This window comes from Sinohyriopsis cumingii, unplaced genomic scaffold (assembly GCF_028554795.1).
Source record: "Sinohyriopsis cumingii isolate HCF-2022 unplaced genomic scaffold, ASM2855479v2 utg003568l, whole genome shotgun sequence".
NCBI classification, from domain to species: Eukaryota; Metazoa; Mollusca; class Bivalvia; order Unionida; family Unionidae; genus Sinohyriopsis; species Sinohyriopsis cumingii.
In genome coordinates, this window is record NW_028316532.1 from 323,079 (window position 1) to 345,320 (window position 22,242).

The window sequence follows — 22,242 nt, forward strand, 5'->3', positions numbered from 1 at the left end:
TGTGCCAATGGAGCCAAATCCAAGATGAAAGATGCAGCAACAACATCCCCAATCGAGCACATTTTGTCCACCATATAAAACAGACGAGCTGAACAGCTGCTATATTCTTGTTAAGTGCCAGAGATCAGTACGAAAGGCATCTGTCACCGTAACTCTAGCTGAGTGGGGAAGGAACCAGAAGGATGGCGTCTTTTCCTCATTGTCAAGCTCTACTGATTCTTTAGCATTATACTACTGAGTAGCAACAGGGGGTGGAGGACATTTCTGAAGTAGCCAGAACTCTATCAATGTCCTCAACGGTGGCTTGAAAGCTTAACTTCAGTCCATTCCATGGTCGGATCTGAGTATGATGTGAAGGATGGTTGATTTGAAGGTCTATCATTACATTCAATGTGCATTGAGGCCCAATCTGAGTTTATTGCAGATCTGGAAAAAGCATAATAGGTCACATGAATTCCATCACATTGAAAACAACACTAGCTCTCCCTTGTGGACAAGCAGTGAACATTTGAAAGTCTAGTACTCACAGAATCGCTGGTTGATTTGCCCAGTGAATGGTCAGCCTGGAAGCTCGTGGTGAAGAAGATGGTCCAGCTATCACCAGTACCGGTTGCTCCAAAGGCCTGACAGATTTCTTGTCGAAATCTCTGTCATATCATGGTTAGAGGGACAGATCTGTCACTAAGATCTCCGTAAATCATAGATCATTAAACATATTAAATGAAAATATCTCCATGCTAGAATGACTGGATGGCTGGTTTCAGTTGGACAGTCAGTGACAGTGTGGTTTTATTATGCATTGGATCCAAAAGATCCAGTACAAACCCCATGCATCTGGACTTACAGGCTTGAAGATCATGCTCTGTCACATGAAGTGACTTATGCCTAAAAGTGGGAACACTGCCTAAAAGTAGGAACACTGCTCCAATGAGTCAGAAATGCAAGCATTAAACTAGCTGGCTTGGACATCTTCTCAAAAGGTCTCCTGTGTCAGATGTTAGGTGAAGGCTGAACGGTTGGTGACAGCTGTATAGCATGTGATGGCTTGATGGCCAGTAATGGTTTGGTGGTATAATGAGGTGGATCCAATGGATCCAGTACAAACCCCATGTACCCTGACTTGCATTCCCGATGGCAATGCTCTGAAATTTGAGGGATTTAAGCCCACTAAGCTGCACAAAACTGTGGAACATTCCCCACTGAGTCAGTATCACCAAAAACAAAATGTAGGTTATCTTTCTTGTCTTATTTCATCTTTCCTTCCCTTTAATGCCATGTGGACTATTGCCTTGAACATGCATTTCATGCATTAGTAGACATTTCTCCTGAAACAACTCGAGAGAAAACAAAGCTGATTAGTAAATCAATATGTGGCTAACTAGCTAATACTGTAGATAAGACTTTCTCTGACCACGAATTACACACGCTAGATGTTACAGACACATAGTATATACAAAACAAGATTCATCGTAGACGCTAGATGTTACAGACACATAGTATATACAGAACAAGATTCATCGTAGACGCTAGATGTTACAGACACATAGTATATACAAAACAAGATTCATCGTAGATTTCCATTCTTTGAAGATGCATTATAGCATCTAATGACATTCTGCTGAAATGGCACAAGAACAGAATGCAAAGCATAAATTAGTAATCATCAGGTTACTAACTCACTAATATATATATATATATATATATATATATATATATATATATATATATATACACACACACACACACATGTATATATATATTAACCTTTACCAAAGGAGTGATCTAAAAAGCCAATGTTACATTAGAAAATTACATACTATGCTTTGAACTTATGCATCCATGTATTTAATTGACCTTTCTACAAAGCACATAGAAAGGAAAAAAACGAGCATAAATTAGCAATGCAGCATGTAAATAGCTCACTAAAACCAACTCCAGTTATAAAGTGAGCAAGCCAAGAAATGTCAAAGTCACGCTAACTCATAATGACCTTGTGAAAGTCAATGATAACATGGGTGATGTGGTCTTAAAAGTCCCTAAAGCTGACAAAACCTATCAAATGGGTAAATAATATAAAAGAGAATGTATACAACCCACAGCAGAATGATTAATCCACACAATAAATCCAAAAGGAATGTTTGACAAGTCAAGTAGAAGACAAAATTGGCTTGGACTGTTGGAGGATAAATTGTACAATGTCATCCAGTACAGAAGCAAAGTTTAAAATCTAGCAACACCTAGTGGTACCAAGGGGAGGTAATTGGCAAGAGTTATTGCCCATTGTGTATTGAAATAGACATTAAAAGATGATTTTCAACTTCCAGTAGGGCAAGATTCACAAGGTAGCAGGCTATTTTTCCTAATGTAATGTGATGTGGGAACATATTCAAAGGACATGCTATAATGGTCCACATTCAGCAGAAACTTGTAATATTATAAGTGTCTGTCAGTGTTGGTGCATATATAACCGAATCAGTAGGCTACACACTAAATTGCATTGATCATAGTAAAGCAGCTTTTATCTGTTTCAGAATTATAGGTCTTGTGCTAAATTTATGTATTTGAAGATGTTTTGCTAATCACAATATATATTCCAATTAATTACAGAAGATCACATTTATTATGGCTAATAAGGAAGAGTGCATTTCATGCCTTAGACTTTACTTCTGTACAAGCATTAGCCCTTTCAGGCGCTACATATGGATAGCAGGATAACTTTAACCCCATGTGAACATTCCTCATTTTTATCTCATTTATTCTGTTAGAAAAATATTGATAGCAAAATTTCACTGCAAGTAATAATGAAGTTCTCATCCTTGAGGAAATCTCTGAGTGCTAATTCAGGAATTATAAGTTCACTACAAACTCTGGAACTAGCCTCAACTCTGGAACTAGCCTCACCATAATGAACCATATCTGTGAAACAGCTTTTTATTGTACTCATCTCACTTGGTTGTCTTTGATCACATCTGTGAAGGAGTTGGCTAATTTATGGTACTCTAATTATATTATTTATACAATAATATTTCAAACAGTGTTTGATTGATCAGTTGACCTGACACATGACCCTGGCTGCTATCTCTTATACAGGTATGATTTACATGCCTTTTTATTTTTCTCTCATTCTACCCCATTTATTTCATTTGATACAAAATAAGTCATTAAAATGATAATATGAAGCAGGTCTGCTTTTAACTGAGTGTAACAAAACAATAAATGCAAACACTGCCAACACTTAATTAGGTTATCACATAAATTCTAGTGGACATAGCTGTGACAGTAAATTTAAATTTTACATGTCCAAATACAAGACAGCATACTGAGATATACTTATTAAAGTGTTGCCACCAGTTTGCATTTGTGACATTTTTTCACTGACCAAAATTTCATCCAATATTGTTATGTACAATGTAATGATACTGTTGTTTGGATATAGCAAAATTTATGACTTTATTAAAAGTTAAGAATTTCTTGACAGTGATTCAAATTTTCAGGTACTATATACCATTCTGTCAATAAAACGAGGGATATAACAAGGCTTAAGTAACCAATTTTCACTATTTTCTTCATATTAAAATATTAGGGGCCGATTCCTTGGGGTTTTTTTTTTAGCTTTTAAAAATGGGATCCATTCCTAAGACACAAAAAAACATGAAACTGATATCCAAAGTTTTATTTAGAGGAATCATTCTGACGCTGATCAATTTTGTGATGACTGTTCTGCTTTACTTAGTGTGTTGATGACTGTTCTGCTTTACTTAGTGTGTTGATGACTGTTCTGCTTTACTTAGTGTGTTGATGACTGTTCTGCTTTATTTAGTGTGTTGATGACTGTTCTGCTTTACTTAGTGTGTTGATGACTGTTCTGCTTTACTTAGTGTGTTGATGACTGTTCTGCTTTACTTAGTGTGTTTCAGAAGTAGTCAACTGGTCAATACCACCAGGGAAAAATTTAACCAAGAAATATAATTGGCCTTTTGTATATTTTCAGCCTATGTTTTTTTCATATATATTTTTATACATCAGACTGTTGTTTTACAAACACATCATATTAGATATAGGTTTATCTCTCCTTATAACCAGACAAAGATATACCCTGTCCTGCTACCCAAATGTTACTTTCAGATAAGACCTTCTATTATTGGAGCAGGTCATTTTGAGGCAACATCATTTGTACTGGGATTGGAATTTACCTTTATCTCATTCACATTTTCATGTAAACAGAACAAAGCCACTTTTCATGTCATGTATATACAGTATCCCACAGCTGCACCTCTGTAGCACACGACATGTCTGTGGTTGGAATTACCCCCAACGGTCAGAATTTGACCTATGTACCTGGATGTGAGTCACCATTTGGTTAAATCACCATGCTTGTTTATCCTACCCATTTACCTAGCTGAATACTGATATAGGTAGCTGGAAAAAACATACCCAAATCAAATATACCAAAGCCAAAATCTACTCGAGAAAAACAATGTACTCCAACCAAAACATACCCAAGTCAAATGTACACGAAACAAACATAACTCAAAATGTACTCAAGTCAGAATAAACCAAAGCCACAGCAAGTCAAGACCATGGGATTCAGACATACAAGAATTGCAAATACATTTATATTAATGCCCCAACAAATGTTCCACCTGGTGCCACTGTTCTAACACCTGTTGCAACTCTGTGGTTTAAAACTAAGTAACAAAAAAGAACAAAAAAGAGCAAAACCAGCAAGTTTTGTAAAATTGAATATGTAATTTATTTCCCTAAAAAACAAAGTGAAAAATAAAAATAACTTACAGCATGGTGAATGAAATCCTAAATAGTCATAAATGTTCTATCAAGTCCAAAAGTATCAAGTAATCCAAATGAGTTCCAGTGGTATTCCAAATAATGTTCACTATGGTACTAATAGTACTGATGAATCACAACAATATAATCCAAAAATGTCTTTAAATGATTTCAGTTTCTCAAACAACAATATTTCCAAGTAATCCAAACACACTGCAGTTCCAAAGAATGATTGAATTAAATTAATCTAATCAAGCAAACATGACTAAATGTCTTCCAAGACTGATATTATTACAAGGAATAATTAATCCTTAAATAAACATCTTGTATATAGATAACAAAGTCATAACAAAACTGAAAGATGCATATTCCTTCTAGAGTGATTTGAACTCATAAACAAGGTCAGGTGCTTACACAAACCAAATTGCAATCAGGTCAGCTTGGCCTTTCAAGGACTAATGTCCTGAAGTCAGATTCCATGATGTTTACTTGGATAATAGAACTCAACCTCAAATCAATTAATGAACTTACACATTATGATTACAAAAATGACCTCTTCTTTTTAAAGTGCAAATCTACGTTCACAAAGAATACTGCCATTAAAATAAATGTCATTAACTAAAAAACCTTTACAAACTTATATGATAAAAATAATAAACATAATATAGATATACATAACAAACCTTCAAGTAATCCTGCTGCAAGATGATCGTCAGCCTGTGAGCATTTTATGAGAATTAGCCATCATACAAAAATCACAACAACGTAAGTGGATAAATTATGATACTGACAACATCATGTAATCTCAGTTCAGTTCTGTAACAAATAACTGCTTAATGGATATTTAGCCACTTCAACAAGTTTCTGAGAGGGAACTGCAACTTTTGCTGATGGGATTCCGATTTTTACCAAGTTAGGAGTTATGGGCTCCTAGTTTTAAAATCCTAGTGAGACCTCTGGGCTGGATTATTGCATGTGTGTACTCATATATCTCACTTGTCACTAAGTTCAAATCTGATTAATGTAAAAATTTCATTTTGTTGGAACAAGTTAATTCTATTGTAGCTACACAAAAGAAAATTATTACATATTACATTAAGATTAAAAATGTACAAATGTAGTGTGATCTACTTGTTTGGAAAGTTTATTTAAATACTGCTGACGGCTGATGTAGTACAAAATTATAATTTATCATAATTTTGGTCACAGATGATCAGTCATAAAGAAAATATTAACAGTTAAAAGAAAATATTGTCATGATGAAAGAAAATTGATAATAAAACATAAACTGATAGGCAAAATGTAATTTGTTGCAAATGCTCCCTAATTATAAATAGTTAAATAAATATGACATTAATGAATGTAGGTGCATTTACTCATCTTAAATTAAATATTAATTGCTTTTCTAAAATTTAATGATAATATAGTTTGGCCAAAGTTTATCTGATCCAGATTGCTGACTGGTCTGCACATTACATGTCAATAAAAAAAACTCCTAGACAAAAATTACTGACTACTATGTACTTTTACAAAGATGGCCAGGTTCTAAGTTGGATCATAATAAAAGACATGTAGGAGTCAAATGATATCAGGGAAGTACATTTTTTGTAATACACCAGGAAGTACATTTAATTTAATGCACAGGGAAGTACGTTTAATTAAATGCACATAGCTTTAATTGTGACATCAGACACATATGTCTTGGAAACAATTACGCATATTTGGATGCAATTGTTTTATCTGGGACACAGAAAATCACTTATGCAGGAGTCTTCTGTACACACGCAATAGCTAGTTGGCAAATTCAAAACCTCGCCAGTATTGCTTCAACCACATGCTGAGTGTGAAAACGTATTGTTCAATTAATCATTTTAGCTGTGCTGATATGTACAATGACATAATTCAGTAGGTGAAAGGCCCCCAGATGTACATGTTGTCATTATAAGAGTACATCAAAAGAACATGATGCAATAGCTGGGCGGCAAGTTCAAAGACTTTGAGTAGCTGCTAAGAGGTGGGAAAATGTACTGATATTTACAGTGACTGAATTCTGAGGCAGAAAGATCGAGAATATGTAGTGCATCTGACCTTGAAATCAAGACATGTCAAGACTTAGACAAAATGCCATTTGCAAATTTGGATAAGTAGTTGGGTTTAAACTGCAAGCTGAAGAAGATTGTAATGAGATTCAGAAGAGTGTTGAAGTTGCTAGAACTAATAGTTTGGAAGGAACAGCAGCCAAGTGTAAGAAAGTGGGTGATGCCTGGCTTAGTGTTTGGAATTAGATCTTTCGTTGGATTGACAAAATTCAGTCTTATTCTAATGGACAGTCAAGAGCTATGTCAGTGGTGTAAAGAATTTGGAAAATTAAACTCAATGACAACCACTGTTTCTTCTCATTGGGACATTTAGTTTCTTCAGGTATGCCCAATGTGATAATGGGACTGCAACTTTTGTTGGTGGGTCTCTCATTTTTACCATTATAGGAGTCCTAAACTCCTATATTTAAAATCCTAGCAAGACCTCTGACACAAAAAGATATTCAATACAGTTTGTACTCAATCTCACCTTTAGGTTGAATTGGTCCAAATGAGGTCCACATACTTTAACATGGATTTTGACATATGTATTTCTTGGGGTATGTATATAATGAAATTCTAAAAGGAATATAGATATATGGGGATCAAAACAAAGTGAATAATCACCACTTAAACATATGTGTGATCAAATTCTAAAATAGTCAGTACTGAATGCCCATATGACTTTCACATCAGCTGTACTCTTTGAAGCATGCAGCATGCAAACAGAGCTGAATGTTTTTTCATGCAGGTCTTTAACAAAACAAACATTATCTGTCAACTCAATATTAAACAAGCATCTAAGTGCCCTTTTGTTTCAGAACTATGTCACTGATAAACTGCATAGATTATCAGGCCAAAGCAAAGTTTCTGTAAATTATTATGGTTTACTGTATGCCAATGACAATACACTTCGTTTTTTTTTTTCATCTGGCTGGATGAGCTGCAAAACAGGAAGCAATTCAACATTTTTATTTTGAATCTATTGCATAAATCAGTTGCGTTTTGGTACGGTAACGTTTTGGCACAGTAACGTTTTGGCGAGAATATAGTTTTCCTACATGAGTACGTTTTTCAACCAGTACGATTCGGCTTTCATATATGTTTTGATTGGGGACTACATTTTGGTTTAGGTTCGTCTTGACTAGAAATCCAGATTCGTCTAAAACGCTTCAGAAAACAATGGCTTCAGCTAAAATCAGAATATTTAGGATAATAACGGAAGAAACTAGTGGTGGAAGGGAGAGTGGCAACTATATGTCTACATTGATAAAGGTTCTTCCTCCACCACTAGTCCCTCTGTTTTCCAAATTCCTTGAAGTACAATAGGGCCAACTGTACTGTGCACAGCTATTTCATAAAGAGTGCTTCGCTTTGTCGTGGGTGTTTCTTTTCACAGAGTTAAATATTTGGCAATCTCAGACGAAGCAATACGTGAGGACAAGTATGTATTAAACATCCTGTCTTCTTCAAGAATACGTACCAACTCATTTCTTTTATATTCGATGTTAGAGTACCAAGCTGTCTCCGTCCAAGTCCCTATTTGTTGTTATTTTTGCTGGGCGACAACTTGGAATAACGCAACAATTCCGAATTCCGAGTTTCTGCGACCTTTCTTGAGAAATTACGTGAGCGTGAGAATATATATTTGAAACCGATGCATTGCAGCATATTCAATCATCCTATGACCATATTGATTCCTTTTAAATTTTTAGAACATTTTTCGAAAAGCCAAGAGGTAGCAGCAGAGGGGGCGAATCCGACATTTTGTCCAATCGTTATTTTGCTTAATTAGTACTTTCTGCACTCAACGGATCCGGTGTAGTCAGCGCCTGGTAAAAAAAAAAACGACGTCGTCGTCGGGGGATCGTCCAATCGTCATTTGGTTTAATTAATACCTTCTGCGCGCCGATCCCAGCGTCGTCAGCGTCCGGTAAACACAGCGACGACCGCGTCGATGTCATTGCCCCCCTGCTGCTAAGGGGCTATTTACAATGAAAATTATTTACAACTAACCGAATATTTGGTCAAGTCCAATACGATATCGTGTCCGAGGATCATGTAAATTTATCGTTACAAATCCATGTGGGGTCGACTGAGCATGACTAAAAAAGTTTCGAAAAACATTAAAGTCCATGTCACCGCCGCACCATGTCTGCCAAATATTTCGTAGCGTGTGTGTATCAACGCCGTTGAACACAGCAAGAATATTACAGTTATCTCTGATTACTTTTGGAATCTGAGTGTATCGTTGAGTGACATATATCACGTCAGTGTTTTTATCGTTGAGTGACATATATCACGTCAGTGTTTTTATGCCTGCCTCTGGAAAATATCCTAGCTGGGTTTTTTTGATTGTCTAACATAACATCATCGTACACGACTAGATTGTTAACGTCGCCATCAATATCATCAATACCTGGTGCATCATTGATATCTTTAATAAACTCAATAACATTTTTTTTAGCGATCGCTGATGCATTCTCGTTGAAATCTTTCAACACCTCGTAGCATCGTTGATCATCTACGCTAGGAGCAACCAAATACAACTTATCCCACTTCATCCATCTCATTATTAAATTGAGTAACAATTGCGTCTTGCCGGATCCAGATGGTCCGATGATAATCATCCGGATCGAGTTTGGTAACGCTGCAACATGCTTAACTGGTTCTCTTGTTTTAGTTGCCGAAAAATCAATTATATTCATATCTCTATACATAAATTATGGATCTATATTGTGTGAAGTGTAGAGTACGTACTGGCACAAATGATATGACAACCGCTACAACAAGAAATAACAGATCGGCCCTTACTGGCAAGTGTGCACAATGCGGTACAAAGAAATTTAGATTTATTTCTATTAGACCCGGAGATGTTTTAAAAAAAAGCGAGGAGGTGATATTGCAGCCAAGTTATCAAAACTCCCCGGAACCCCGTGGGCAAAGTATCCAGGAGAAAAGCACCTCCCAGGATATAGCTACTGTGGCCCCGGAACACGATTAGATATCAGACTCGATGATCAAAATCAGCCCAAACCCGGTGAGTATCCAATAAACGCTATCGATAAGGCGTGTCATGCTCATGATGTTGCTTACAAAAGTAGCGATCTGCAACAGCGTCATATCGCGGACGTAAAATTAATTCACGCGCTAAATGCTATTCCTGATAAATCCGTCAAAGAAAAATTGGCCTCATGGTTGGTAAAATCGGCTATGAAAGGTAAATTAATGATTGGAGGCGGAGCTTCTCGCGCTGGTAATTGAAAACGCTAGCGTTTATAATAACAACATGGAATCCATCTATTATTCTCCGAGAGGATACTGGAAGGGGAAGGCCGCAATTGGTAAGCTTGCAAGCGCTACAAAAGTAACGAGGGTCACTGCGGCTAATTGGTTATCCAAACAGGCTATATGGCAAATTTATCTACCACCGCCTAAACAAATCAACTTTTCGCGCTTTGATGTCAGCGTACCTAATGAAGTTCATCAGGCTGATATACTATTTCTGCCGCATGACAACGGTTACAAATACGCGCTAACCGTAGTTGATGTTGCGAGTCGATACAAACAAGCGGAGCCGTTAAAAACAAAGTCAGCAACTGAAGTAGCCGCTGCGTTTAAAAGAATTTATCGAAGAGGTCCTCTGCGCTGGCCAAATCTACTACAAGTTGATCCCGGTAGTGAATTTCGCGGCGCTGTTTTATCAACGCTGAAACATCATAGCGTCGCAGTACGACGAGGTCATACTGCGCTACATCGTGATCAGGCAATTGTTGAACGATTCAATCGGACTCTTGCTGAACGGTTATTTGGATATCAATACGCGAAGGAATTCATCCAAGAAAAACGATCTCGTGAATGGGTCAAAAGGTTGCCAGGCGTAATTGCAGCGTTAAATAACGAGATTACCCGAGCAATCAACATGAAGCCCAGCGACGCGATTAAATACGAGTATATACCCGGAAGATCAAAAATAGATAGCGTTTCCAAGCCGATTCTCGGCGATGTTACCGTGAGATATCTATATGAACCAGGAGAGCTTGAAGGCGGTAAAAAAAGAGCTACTGATCCTATTTGGAGTGTTACCACACATAACATATCAACGATAACACGATCAACTGGTAGACCACCGATCTATAGACTGGATTCAACTGCCCCACAGCGCGGATTTACACGCGAGCAACTACAAGTGATACCTGACGATACTCAATTACCCCCGCGTGGTCTTAACTAGCGCCGTTGCGTCTATTACACTCAAGACAAGTCAACCTCACATTGTTTTTGACATGACCGAGACTGTTATCGATCCTGTCCACGGTAAATTGGCGAGCGTCTTTATCCGAATAGCGCCAACTCATTACACAATTACAACTCGCGCAGTGATTATTCTGTTGTTGTCGTAACGCAATTATTAATTCGGCATCAATATCAAAACGCCGCTGTTTTTTTTATCCTGTTGGCGGTAACCCGAGAGTTTTCTATCAATGACGCTTGCATCGATGATGTCGTTGTCGTTGGTGACTCCGTCACTGACTCCGTCAATAACAATTCTTCGAAGCTGATTTATCCTCCGTACTCTGGACACTGCAAGATAGACTAGATTTGACCATTCGATGCGATTATCAACTATCCAAACAATTGTGTCCGTGATGGTTAGTCCCTGCGAGGAATGTATTGTTGTTGCGTATCCTAGCGTCCACGGGGATTTATCAGCACGTAGCGCGTCCTCGACGACGCTGATATCAACGAGCACAATATCATTCAGCACGAGAATTTGTTTTTCTGTCCGGCCCGGGATTTCAACTTCAATGTTCTGCCGCCGTGTATCCGCGGGTCTATAACATAACGGCACTGGACGCGCTGGAAACTTTTCCTTATGCAACGTAAACAACTTCCGCTGAAGTGTGTCCCTGACTATCTTTCTACTCGCTACAATCAAATCGTTTGGTCTCCATGTTTCCCAGAATTCATTTAACGGCGTTTCCGGAATCACCTCGCGGATTATTTCACACTGAATTCTATCCGGCTGTAATCTGATTAATTTTTTAACCCCGCGCAGTTGTTCATCAAGTGCTCGGTAATCAGTATCGGTTTCTTCATAATAGTCCACAAAATTCTTTAACCAATCATGTGGACCCTCGCCGACAAATGGTGGTGGTTGGCCATGGTCGCCACACATGATCACCGCTGTATTCGCGAGCAGCAACCAATCAAGAAACATTTGTAAAACATCTAACGAAACAGTACATATCTCATCCCAGATGATAACCCCAGGAATAAATTTTTCACCCATTCGATCAGGAGTCCACTCACCGCCGCTGTATCGAAAAAAGCTGTGATAAGTAACGGCGTCAACATTTCGTTGTTTTATCTCTCGCGCTAGTCTATGGGTCGGTGTAAGCACGATTATACTTGCCCGCGCTCGAAATAATTCAATTGCCCGAGTCGTCTTTCCCGACCCGCCACAGCCGCTTAAATAAACTGTTTTGTGTCTACAAATTGGATCAGAACACGGTGGTGCATTAGACCATTCTGATAAATTATCACCGCGTAAGTAGTCGTTCTCAACGGTGACATCCGCTGACGGGGAATAATCGCGTCGTATTTCATTTTTAATTCTCCATGTACCCCAACTCTCGTCCGGACTAGTAAACCCGGCTACGTTTTCCTTATACGCTACGTCAACATAAAACGAATCAACGGCTACTCTAACCGCGGTATCGGGAAATTTATTTATCATCGAGAATAAATTGATAGCGGCATAACCCAGCATAGACGCCCTCAAATGCGGGTATGCTGGGCTGTCTCCATCGCTGTAGGTAACAACTGTACCCAACCTTGTTCCATTGGACAAGAAAGCTGTTTTGCAGTTCACGTATCTATTTTTTGCCACTGCGTCCTTGATTACGAAATCATATTCTGCGTCATCTATAATCAGCCGTGAGCAATATCGTTTGTAGTCGTGGTTTTTTCCACCTTGTGTGAACTTACCAATTATTCTTCTACCGAGATCTTTTGCCTCGCGGTTTCGTTGGTTAAATATCCTCCTGGACCATTCGATGATATATTCCTCGTCGGCATCAATGTTTTTTCTGGACTCGTCAATTATGCTATCTAGACGCTCCGGTTCTGGTAACCAGACTTCAGTCTGTGCCCGGTATGATATAATCGCGTCACTGACAATCAACGATACAAGCATGCTACAATCAATCATATACCGTAGCAGCGCTATTGGCAGCCACTTCTTTTCAGCCATGTGTCTACCGATCCAAATATAACAACAGCGATGAAGTCCTGCCGCGAATTCAAATGATACTATGCGAGCGAATCCGGTTAAATCAAAATCAGGCAGTGGTCCATTAATAGCAACACGAGTCATTTCATGTCTGGGGTGTCCAAATCGTTTGAAATACTCAACGGCGGATCCATACCCGATAAAACTCGCTGGATAACAGGCAACCATATCAACGGAAATCATAGCGTCGCGGTTGTATTCAGTGTTCCATAGTCCACCGTGATAATATTCCAAACAACTGGATTGTACATCCGGTAGAAATTCCTTGCGCGTTGGTCTCCACGCATTTTTCCTTGCTGCAACATGAGCCGCAACCGATGGAATCGTAAAACAATTTGTTAGCAGTTGTTCATCATGCTCTTCAAATTCCATGGCGGTTTTTTTCATCTTGTTGTGAAACGCTTCAGTGCGATATAATTCACCGTTTGGTCTTACAAACTGATCAAAGGTATCCATGTCGTTTTCAGCGCTGCGAAGTAACCACACTGATACAGGGTCGTTTTTACACAAGCAGGCAATAGCATCAAATAGTTTCCTCTCCGCGAGAAAACCATCCCGGGAGAATTCTTCTCCTAAAAATTCTTCGGGTATATACTTTACTGTTCTATCCCGTGGAAATATTGTGATCGCGGGCGTCCATGCGTGTTCGTTATGATCAATAATTTTGATTGGGGTCCCATTTGATTTGTACTTTGATTCGTATAATACTTCACCGGTTATCGTTGTAACGGTTATTGGAAATCTCAGCGATGTTTCTAATCTCGCTATGTCGCTGATGGTTGCTCCACGCTCTTTTACGGTTAGTTCCCACTGGTTGATTTTGCTACGTCGTAAATCAGTCAATTTGTTTCCTCGACACGCATTTGTAAAATGCTCTATTACTCGTTCTGCTACACAATTTATCCCCGTTGACTGTTTCATTGGTTTCAGTTTTCCGATATCAGGTTTCTTATTTAACGGGTATATTCCATAAACAACTGCTGTTTCAGGATACGCTCGTTCATAGTATGGTCTGTCAATTCCGGTTAACAGCCCCGGCTTGGAGTCGCGGCTAACAATGACTGTTTTCATGTCGCTGAGAACTGGTTCAAATTTATCACGTATGATCCAATTACCTGATTCCACCCGGACAATGAATTTTACTCTGAAGAAATACCTTTTACCGTCAAGTTGTGATATTATCGTTGCTGCGCGGTTGTCGTTCATGGTAGCATCAACAACGCCATCAATTCGAAATGTTGACCAACTATGAGATGCGCCATCACGCTTGAATTCATCGATACAATCGCGTATTTTACTCAACAGGGTTCTATCGTTTATTAACGCTTTTGGTGTGTCCTTGAGGACTCTATCGAGATTGAACTTAATATTTTTCCAGGGCTTAATTGCTGCCAATCTCTCGAACTCATCCATATAATTAAAACAAGTATTTAAATGAAAGAATATAGTATAATGAATAAATGCAAATGGTTGATGATTGGGTCGACAACCCCGTGCAATAAATCATGTAGAGGTGAATTCTGCGGGTATCATTTACAAAGCGTTCGTAATGGTTCTCTTGGCCCCCTACCGTGCTTGGTTTGTCACGTCGGTGTAAGAGGAAAATCGCAGTTGTGTATTAATTGTGGCGGAAAGCGATACAGGGAACTAAAACGCTATTATGACAAGCGAATTAAAAACGCCGTCATTGACCCCACCGCCGACTTTGTCATCAAAACCCCCCAAGACTATGTTGAAAGATTTATAATTAAACCAAATAATAAATTAGACAAATAGTATTATTATACAAATGGACCAAGAATTTCAGCCGCATCCTGTGCTCGTCAGTTACGAGGCATCTCGCGACGGCATTGTTAGAAACCGCAAACTGAAGAAGCCGGTTGGTACCGTAAATAATCACGGGTATTTGCAATTTGGTGCTGGAAAGAAGACATATTTTGTTCACAGAATCATCTATGAATGTTTTCACGGATTAATCGAAAATGGACTTGTGATTGATCATATTAATAATAATAAGACTGATAATTCTCTTATAAACTTGCAAGCTATCTCGCAAAGTCAAAATACCAAAAAAGGCCAAACCGGTAAATACTCAAAGAAAGCAAAACCCGTAAAGTCATTTGATACAACAACTCACGAGGAAAAAATATTTCAGTCGATGAATGAAGCCAGTAGATACTTTGACATTTGTATCGCCTCAATACGAAAAGTAGCAGAACGAGTATATCAAACAGCAATCTCAAAAAAGACCGGGCATAGAATTCGATTTTCATATGTAAATATCAGCGAGTGACGAAGTCACCGGCGCCTATGGCGCTGACGAAGTCGCCATGACAATAAATTGTCCATTCCGGAAGAAAACAAAGTATGAACACCTCGGGATTGATACACGGGGTTTCATTTTTTTTTATTTAAAAACAAGATGTTCTATAAGAATAATGAATATCGAAGACATCAATAATATATTAGCCGAGATTTCAAAATTAAAAAATCAAGGAATTGAATTATCTGATGGTCTCGACAGTGAAAAAATATTATCCGATTATGAAATTATTAACGAACAATCGAAACGGGGGCGTTTTACCCTGGCCCGCGAGTACTTTTTTATAAAACGATTGCAACATACGATTAATGAAAACTTGTACCACAATGACGCAAATGCATTCATTGGACTATTTACTGCCGTTGAAATAATACGAAAAAAACTTGGACGTGTTTATGAACGACGCCGGGAGATTTCTAGTAAGATCAAAAACATTAGAAGGATTATAGACGGAGCCTCCGATGACACACTGGGCGAGAAATTAGAAATTGCTTCGCAATTGCAATAATGGTAGGCGAATCACTTACTACTCGGCTAGCCAGAGAGCGGCTAGCAGCGCTTAAAAAGTTCATACCGTTACGAGACAGGGTCCGAGAACAACTTCAAACGCGACAACAAATGCAAACCGATTTTACTGTTGGAAGCGAACAACTCTTTGCCCCGGTAACTAAAGCGACCAAAGATGTTACGGCGGCAACTGTGCCCGTCCTCGATGCGCTTGAAAAGATATCGGCAGAGACAAAACAAACAAAAAGGTCTTTAGAAACACTCCCTGCAAAAATAGCGGCTGCTACAACACGGAGGCCACCACCACTCGCTATAACCGAACCACAAGAACCCTATGTTACAATGACCGACGAAGAAGAATTAGGCGCCACCGCAAGAGAACCAGAAGAAGAAATACCAGAAGAAGAAATACCGGAAGAAGAAATACCGGAAGAAAAAGAGGAGAATATACCCCGTATTGTACTCAAGAAGAGCACAATAGATGAAATTAGAGGCTTCAGCCATGAAGAATTAATTAATTTTGCTGCCAACAATTTTGCTAAGAGCATACGAGATAAGAAGCATATCAATAGCGGTTACGAGAAAAATATAAAGTCGTTAAAGGATTGGACAAGAATGGTGTATTTAGCGAGTAAATATAAAGATGCATTACCACTGCGTGATAATAAATATATAATATTCCACAATAAAGTAAAAAGTATAAAACCAAAAAAAGGAAAAGGATACTCTGTTGGTAAAGAATCCTACGGCGTTACCTGTCCTGGTAGTGTTCTCAGTGATATATCACGGCTAGAGGTACTAATTGGAGGAAAACGAACCGGAAATAACTCTCCGGAAATAATCAATGAGGCCGCTGATATTTGCAAGCGGTTATTTGCAGGCGGTATTATGGACATTAATGCATATCGAACGCTCATAGACGAACTCGTGGATGATTAAAAAAATTATAAAATTATAAAATTATCGTTTTTGTTAATTTTTAACCGTTTTTTGACTGTTTTTGACCGTTTTTTGACTGTTTTTGGCCATTTTTTGACTGTTTTTGACCATTTTTTGAGGGCAAAAACCCAAGGAAATCATTTAGAGAAAATCGATGTTTTTCTGAAAAATCGAGAAAAAAACGACTATAGGCAACAAAAAACGACCAAAAATGACTAAAAATCAAGAAAAAAACCAGAAAAAAACCGGATTTTTATCGAGGGCAAAAACCCAAGGAAATTTTGATAAAATTTATTCCGGTTTTCCACACGGCGGTGGGGGGGGGGTAATCAATCACTGGTGATCACAATCACTGGTGATCACAATCACTAATTGGAAAACTGGTGTTTTTAATAAGGATGATCATACACTACAACCATGATAAACCAGTACTCGTCTACGTGGTAAACTCGCGATTGCCTGTTTACCGCGCGTACTATGGAGATGGTCTCGGTAGCACCATTGCGGGGTTATTTACAAGAATGGCTCCAAAAGTAGCGCCGTTAGCCAAACAATTAGGAATGAAGGCTATTGATGTTATTCGTGATAAGGGTATTAGTGCCATTGGAGATGTTGCCGGAAAGGCGCTTTCAGCCGCGCGGAACAAACTAATGTCATTGGTAAAATCCAGGAGAAAAAAACAGATGCCATCAACGACAGTGATGCCTGCGAATGTCAGTAAAGTAATAAATAACGCCGTGGAAGAAAAACTAGAGTCGTTGGCGACTTCGCCATCCGCCGATGCGGCAACCAACGCGCTCATGAACGCGATAGCGGGGAGTGGTCTACGACGAAAACGACGTTGATGGATTTCAATTGAAAACACCGACATGAATAATAATAAAATGTTTGCGCGAACCGCTGACCCGCGTTTGATATGGACGCCCCAGTGCGCAGGGATGATTCTGTCCGTGATTATCAATATTATTCTTATTATGCAGCGCAACCTGACCTACGATCGCGAATTGAACTTCAAGTCCAAGATACCAGTAAATATTTTTTGCCGTGTGAAGCGTTTATCGAAATTGAGGGAGAACTCGTGACAAATGCCGCCGATAATGCACCATACGCAGATGACCATCGTGTTCGAGTTGGCTTCGTCAACAACGGTATCATGGCGTTATTTGAGAGCGCCAGATATCTTATTGACGGGCGAGAAATTGAATCAATAGAACGCGAGGCTGATGTTGCAACGACGATAATTGGGTTGGCGAGATAATCGGATGATTATACAAGATCGGCGGGCCCATCTATAATGTTCGCAAAGGACTCCACCGATAACGCTGACCATCTTCAGTACGTTAACGTGCTGGTGGAAAGAGATACCGCAACTGACCCACAGGCTGAAGCAAATAACCCAGACCGCAGAACAAGACCAGGCGCTAATTTCAATATTATAAAAAGTCTTAACGATAATTACAATATGGGATTCGCAACACGAGTAGGGATGTTGCAAGGACCACGCCGAAAGTTTTCATGCGCGATTCCACTCCATCACATATTTGGATTCTGCAGAAATGTTAGAAAAGTCATCTATGGGGCTAAGCATACAATTGCCCTGACGCGAAGGGGCGATGATAACAATGCAATATGGCATGCTGCTGGCGTCGCTGCCGGTAAAGTCATTTTAACTAAAATGGCATTGTGGATGCCGGTGCTGACTCCATCAGTTACCACGGAAGCACGATTGTTAGCATTTATGGAACGGGGGGGGGGGGGAAATCGTTGTTGAGTTGGCTAGCGGTAACAACTGATGCTAAAGAGGATAACGTCGCCGATACGTTTACATGGCACTTGGCATCAAAACAGGGTGTTTCAGCCCCGCGTCATATATTCATAGCGCTACAGAATAGGGAACGATTGGGCAGTCAAGAACGCAGCCATATGATATTTGATCGATTAGGAGTCATGGAGGTTTCGCTGAGAATAAACGGACAACAGGAACCATCCGAGGATATACAGCTTAATTACGGCGACAACCATATCGCACGTGTGTATCATCGATTGCTGTCATATATGGGCCGTGATCAAAACGTCGACACTGGTTTGCAAATATCACAACTTGATTTTAAAAACCTGTATCCGATTTATTACTTTTCGTTGGAACATCTTGATTTAACGAGACAATCCGTCGTTGATATACACTTCCGAGCTCGTATAGCCCCGGCTGGTGCCAATTATAGAGCGGTTGCTGTCATTCTCAGCGATAAATCAATGCTGCTAGAAGGCGTTGGTGGACGAATGAGAATCGTTGATGCGCCAGTGGAAAACATGTAATTGAAAGCATAAACGCGTTTACAATAAAATGTCGTATAGTGTCGTCAGTGTAGAGTTGACTGATGGTCAAGTCAAGAAATTACGATCAAAGTCGGCTAAACAATGTGGAACCACAATAACGCTGAAGCCGTCACAGATGGCAGGTGGTAATCATAAGATATCGTTGACGGCGCGTCAAATAAAACATTTCAATAATGCGATGAAGAATAAAAAGGGTGTTCAAATAGATTTCTCGGCCGCAGCAATTAAAAACATGGAAAAGACCGGTGGGATATTTCCGCTGTTAGCTGCGATTCCGGCATTGATTGCCGCGGCCGCACCAGCAGTGGCTAAGGCGGCGGCGTTAGGAGCCGTTGGTACCGCGGCGGGAATGGCATTAAAGAAGGCAACCGGGAAAGGCTACAAAAAAAACGACCCGTGGCCGGAAAGGGTCTAAGACTACCGGGAACCCCGTATTCATGGTACTCGGGGAAGGGTCTAAGACTACCGGGAACCGTTTAATGACTCAAGAGTCTATGACTCCCATGTCTAATTTTGATTTAATAGATGCCGCAAACGCGTTAGCGATAAAAAACTTCAGAGGTGTTTTTATGAGGGATCAATTACCGACAAAACCAAGGAATATTGAAACCGGTATAATTAACCTTGATAAATCCTCCGGAGCGGGGACTCATTGGGTTGCATACGCAATTGATCCGCGTGCGATCGTCTATTTTGATTCATACGGGTTAGCCCCGCCAAACGAGTTCATGCGGTATATCCGGGCGTGTTCAGCCCGGGCGTGTTCAGCCCGGGTTTTTTATTCCACGCTGCCAACACAACAATTAAGTGACCCACCGATATGTGGCCGCGAGGTATTGAACGTACTCGCGGCGATTTCATCATCGCGGAAACCACCTCATGTGGTTGTAAACGAATACACTAGTGGGGTCGTAGAAGCTCAACGGATTTTAGAGAATAACATTTACAATAATAATGATTGATATTTGGGGACGACCGGTTTCGGCGCTGAAAAAGCCCACGGAAACGCCCGCCACCGATGACATAAAAAAAACTAATTGAGGATGAAATCGCTGATACGTTGAATTTAACCAGTGTTGACCCGGGCGAAATAGTTGTATTTCAAGACCGCCAGGGTAAATTGAAATCCAGTAATGTGTCGCTGGATGACGTTTTAATACGACAGCGTGATGCCGCCGAGGGCACTATCGCGTTGTATACCGGCGACGGACGACTCAAACCGGGTGAATCCATCTTGACGATAAATGGAAAAATAAGTACACTTGGCGACAATTATATAACCATGTCAAATTCGTTAAAGGGTTTACGTAGTGAATTTAACTTGCATGAAGAACAGTTCAGGTCGATGCTAACGTATTTCGCCGATGTGCAAGACATTGTCGATAGTTTTTTTCGGGGACCCCCGACGGCAACCGAACCGAATTATGTAATGATAAAAAATGCTATTTCGGAGCTTACGGCGCTGTCGGCCAATTTACCCCCGTTGCGAAAAAATGTTAACAGGATCGATGACAACTTTGATAAATTCTTTGGTAAAAAAAATACCAAGCCGGATGAGATTACAATAACTATAAATGATATCACTGCGTATGGACAGGAAATAAAAACAATCAAAACTGATGTTGCAACAAACAAAAGGAGTGTAGACGCGCATGAACGGGAAATAGAAATAATCGGCGCTAATGTTGCAACGATCATAAATAATGTAGACTCGCATGGACGGAAAATAGAAACAATCAAAACTGATGTTACAACGATCATAAATAATATGAGCGCGCATACACAGGAAATAGGAATAATCAAAACTGATATTGAAGCGAACAAAAAGAGTGCGGACGCGCATACACAGGAAATAGGAACAATCAAAACTGATATTGAAGCGAACAAAAAAAATGTAGACGCGTATTGGCGGGGAATAGGATTAATTAAAACTGATGTTGCAGCGAATAAAAAGGGTATAGACGTACATACATATGAAATAGAAACAATCAAACTTGATGTTGCAGCGAACAAAAAAAGTATGACCGAGAATACACGGGAAATAGAAACAATCAAAACTAATGTTGCAGCGAACAAGAATAATATAGACGCGCGTTGGCAGGAAGTAGGAATAATCAGAACTGATGTTGAAGCGATTAAAGACGGGCTACCGAGAGTAGCAGAGCAACTCGAAAAAATAAAAACCCCTCATGAGAACATCATCAACACGGTATACACAATTCGGCATGGATCATTCGATTGGACTCCTACACAGAATACAGTAAATATTACCGCAACTATTAAGGGTATTTATCGATTGACACTGGTTTCAATGATGCAGTTTAATATATTATCGTCGAGTTCATCCGGGTTTAACAATACAATATCAACAATTATAGACAAGAACGCAACTGAACTGTTTACAATTTATGCCGTTGATAGAAATCTAGCCGGGGCAAACATCACATGGTATGTGGAATTTGTAGCGAATCTAAGTAATTAAAAACACTAGCTCTTTTAAAATAAAAATGACCACCAAGGAAATTGAATCAGAGGTATCACCGACGTCACATCAATATCGATTCGATACCGCAAAAGAATTTTCCGCGAACTTGAAAACGCTTTCCGAACAATACCGTGCAAAAATAAAAAAAATACCGCCGAAAAATAACCGCCATCGACGCGGTCGTGTACTCGGTGTCGGGTATAGTGGCCGGTACCGGCGTCGTTTTATCCACGGTGACCACGATAGCCCCGATCGCTGTTCCAATCGCCGTCTCCGCGATGACAACAATTGCTGGAGTCGCCAACGCAATCACTAGGAAGATATCATCGTGTTTTCAGAAAAAACTCAACGAGTATACAGTAAAACATCAAAATAGTATTTGACGCGTACTCGAAATTATCCGGGTTGATCTCGTTGTCAGTTGATAATTTGTTCGTATCCGATGTTGAATTCTCCACGATGGTCCAGTTGTATAGCTCCGCGATGTCAAAAA

The 22,242-nt window shown here is 39.6% G+C and overlaps 1 protein-coding gene across 1 annotated transcript in view; it reads right to left on the bottom strand.

Moving 5' to 3' along the window:
• Nucleotides 1–8,471, bottom strand: part of LOC149769596 (bridging integrator 3-like) — a 51,633-nt gene extending 43,162 nt beyond the window's left edge. The window contains exon 1 of the mRNA XM_089949830.1: nucleotides 8,347–8,471. Within this exon, the coding sequence (XP_089805956.1) occupies nucleotides 8,347–8,354 (8 nt within the window). The 5' untranslated portion in view covers nucleotides 8,355–8,471. The remainder of the gene's footprint in view (nucleotides 1–8,346) is intronic.
• Nucleotides 8,472–22,242: the final 13,771 nt, after the last annotated feature.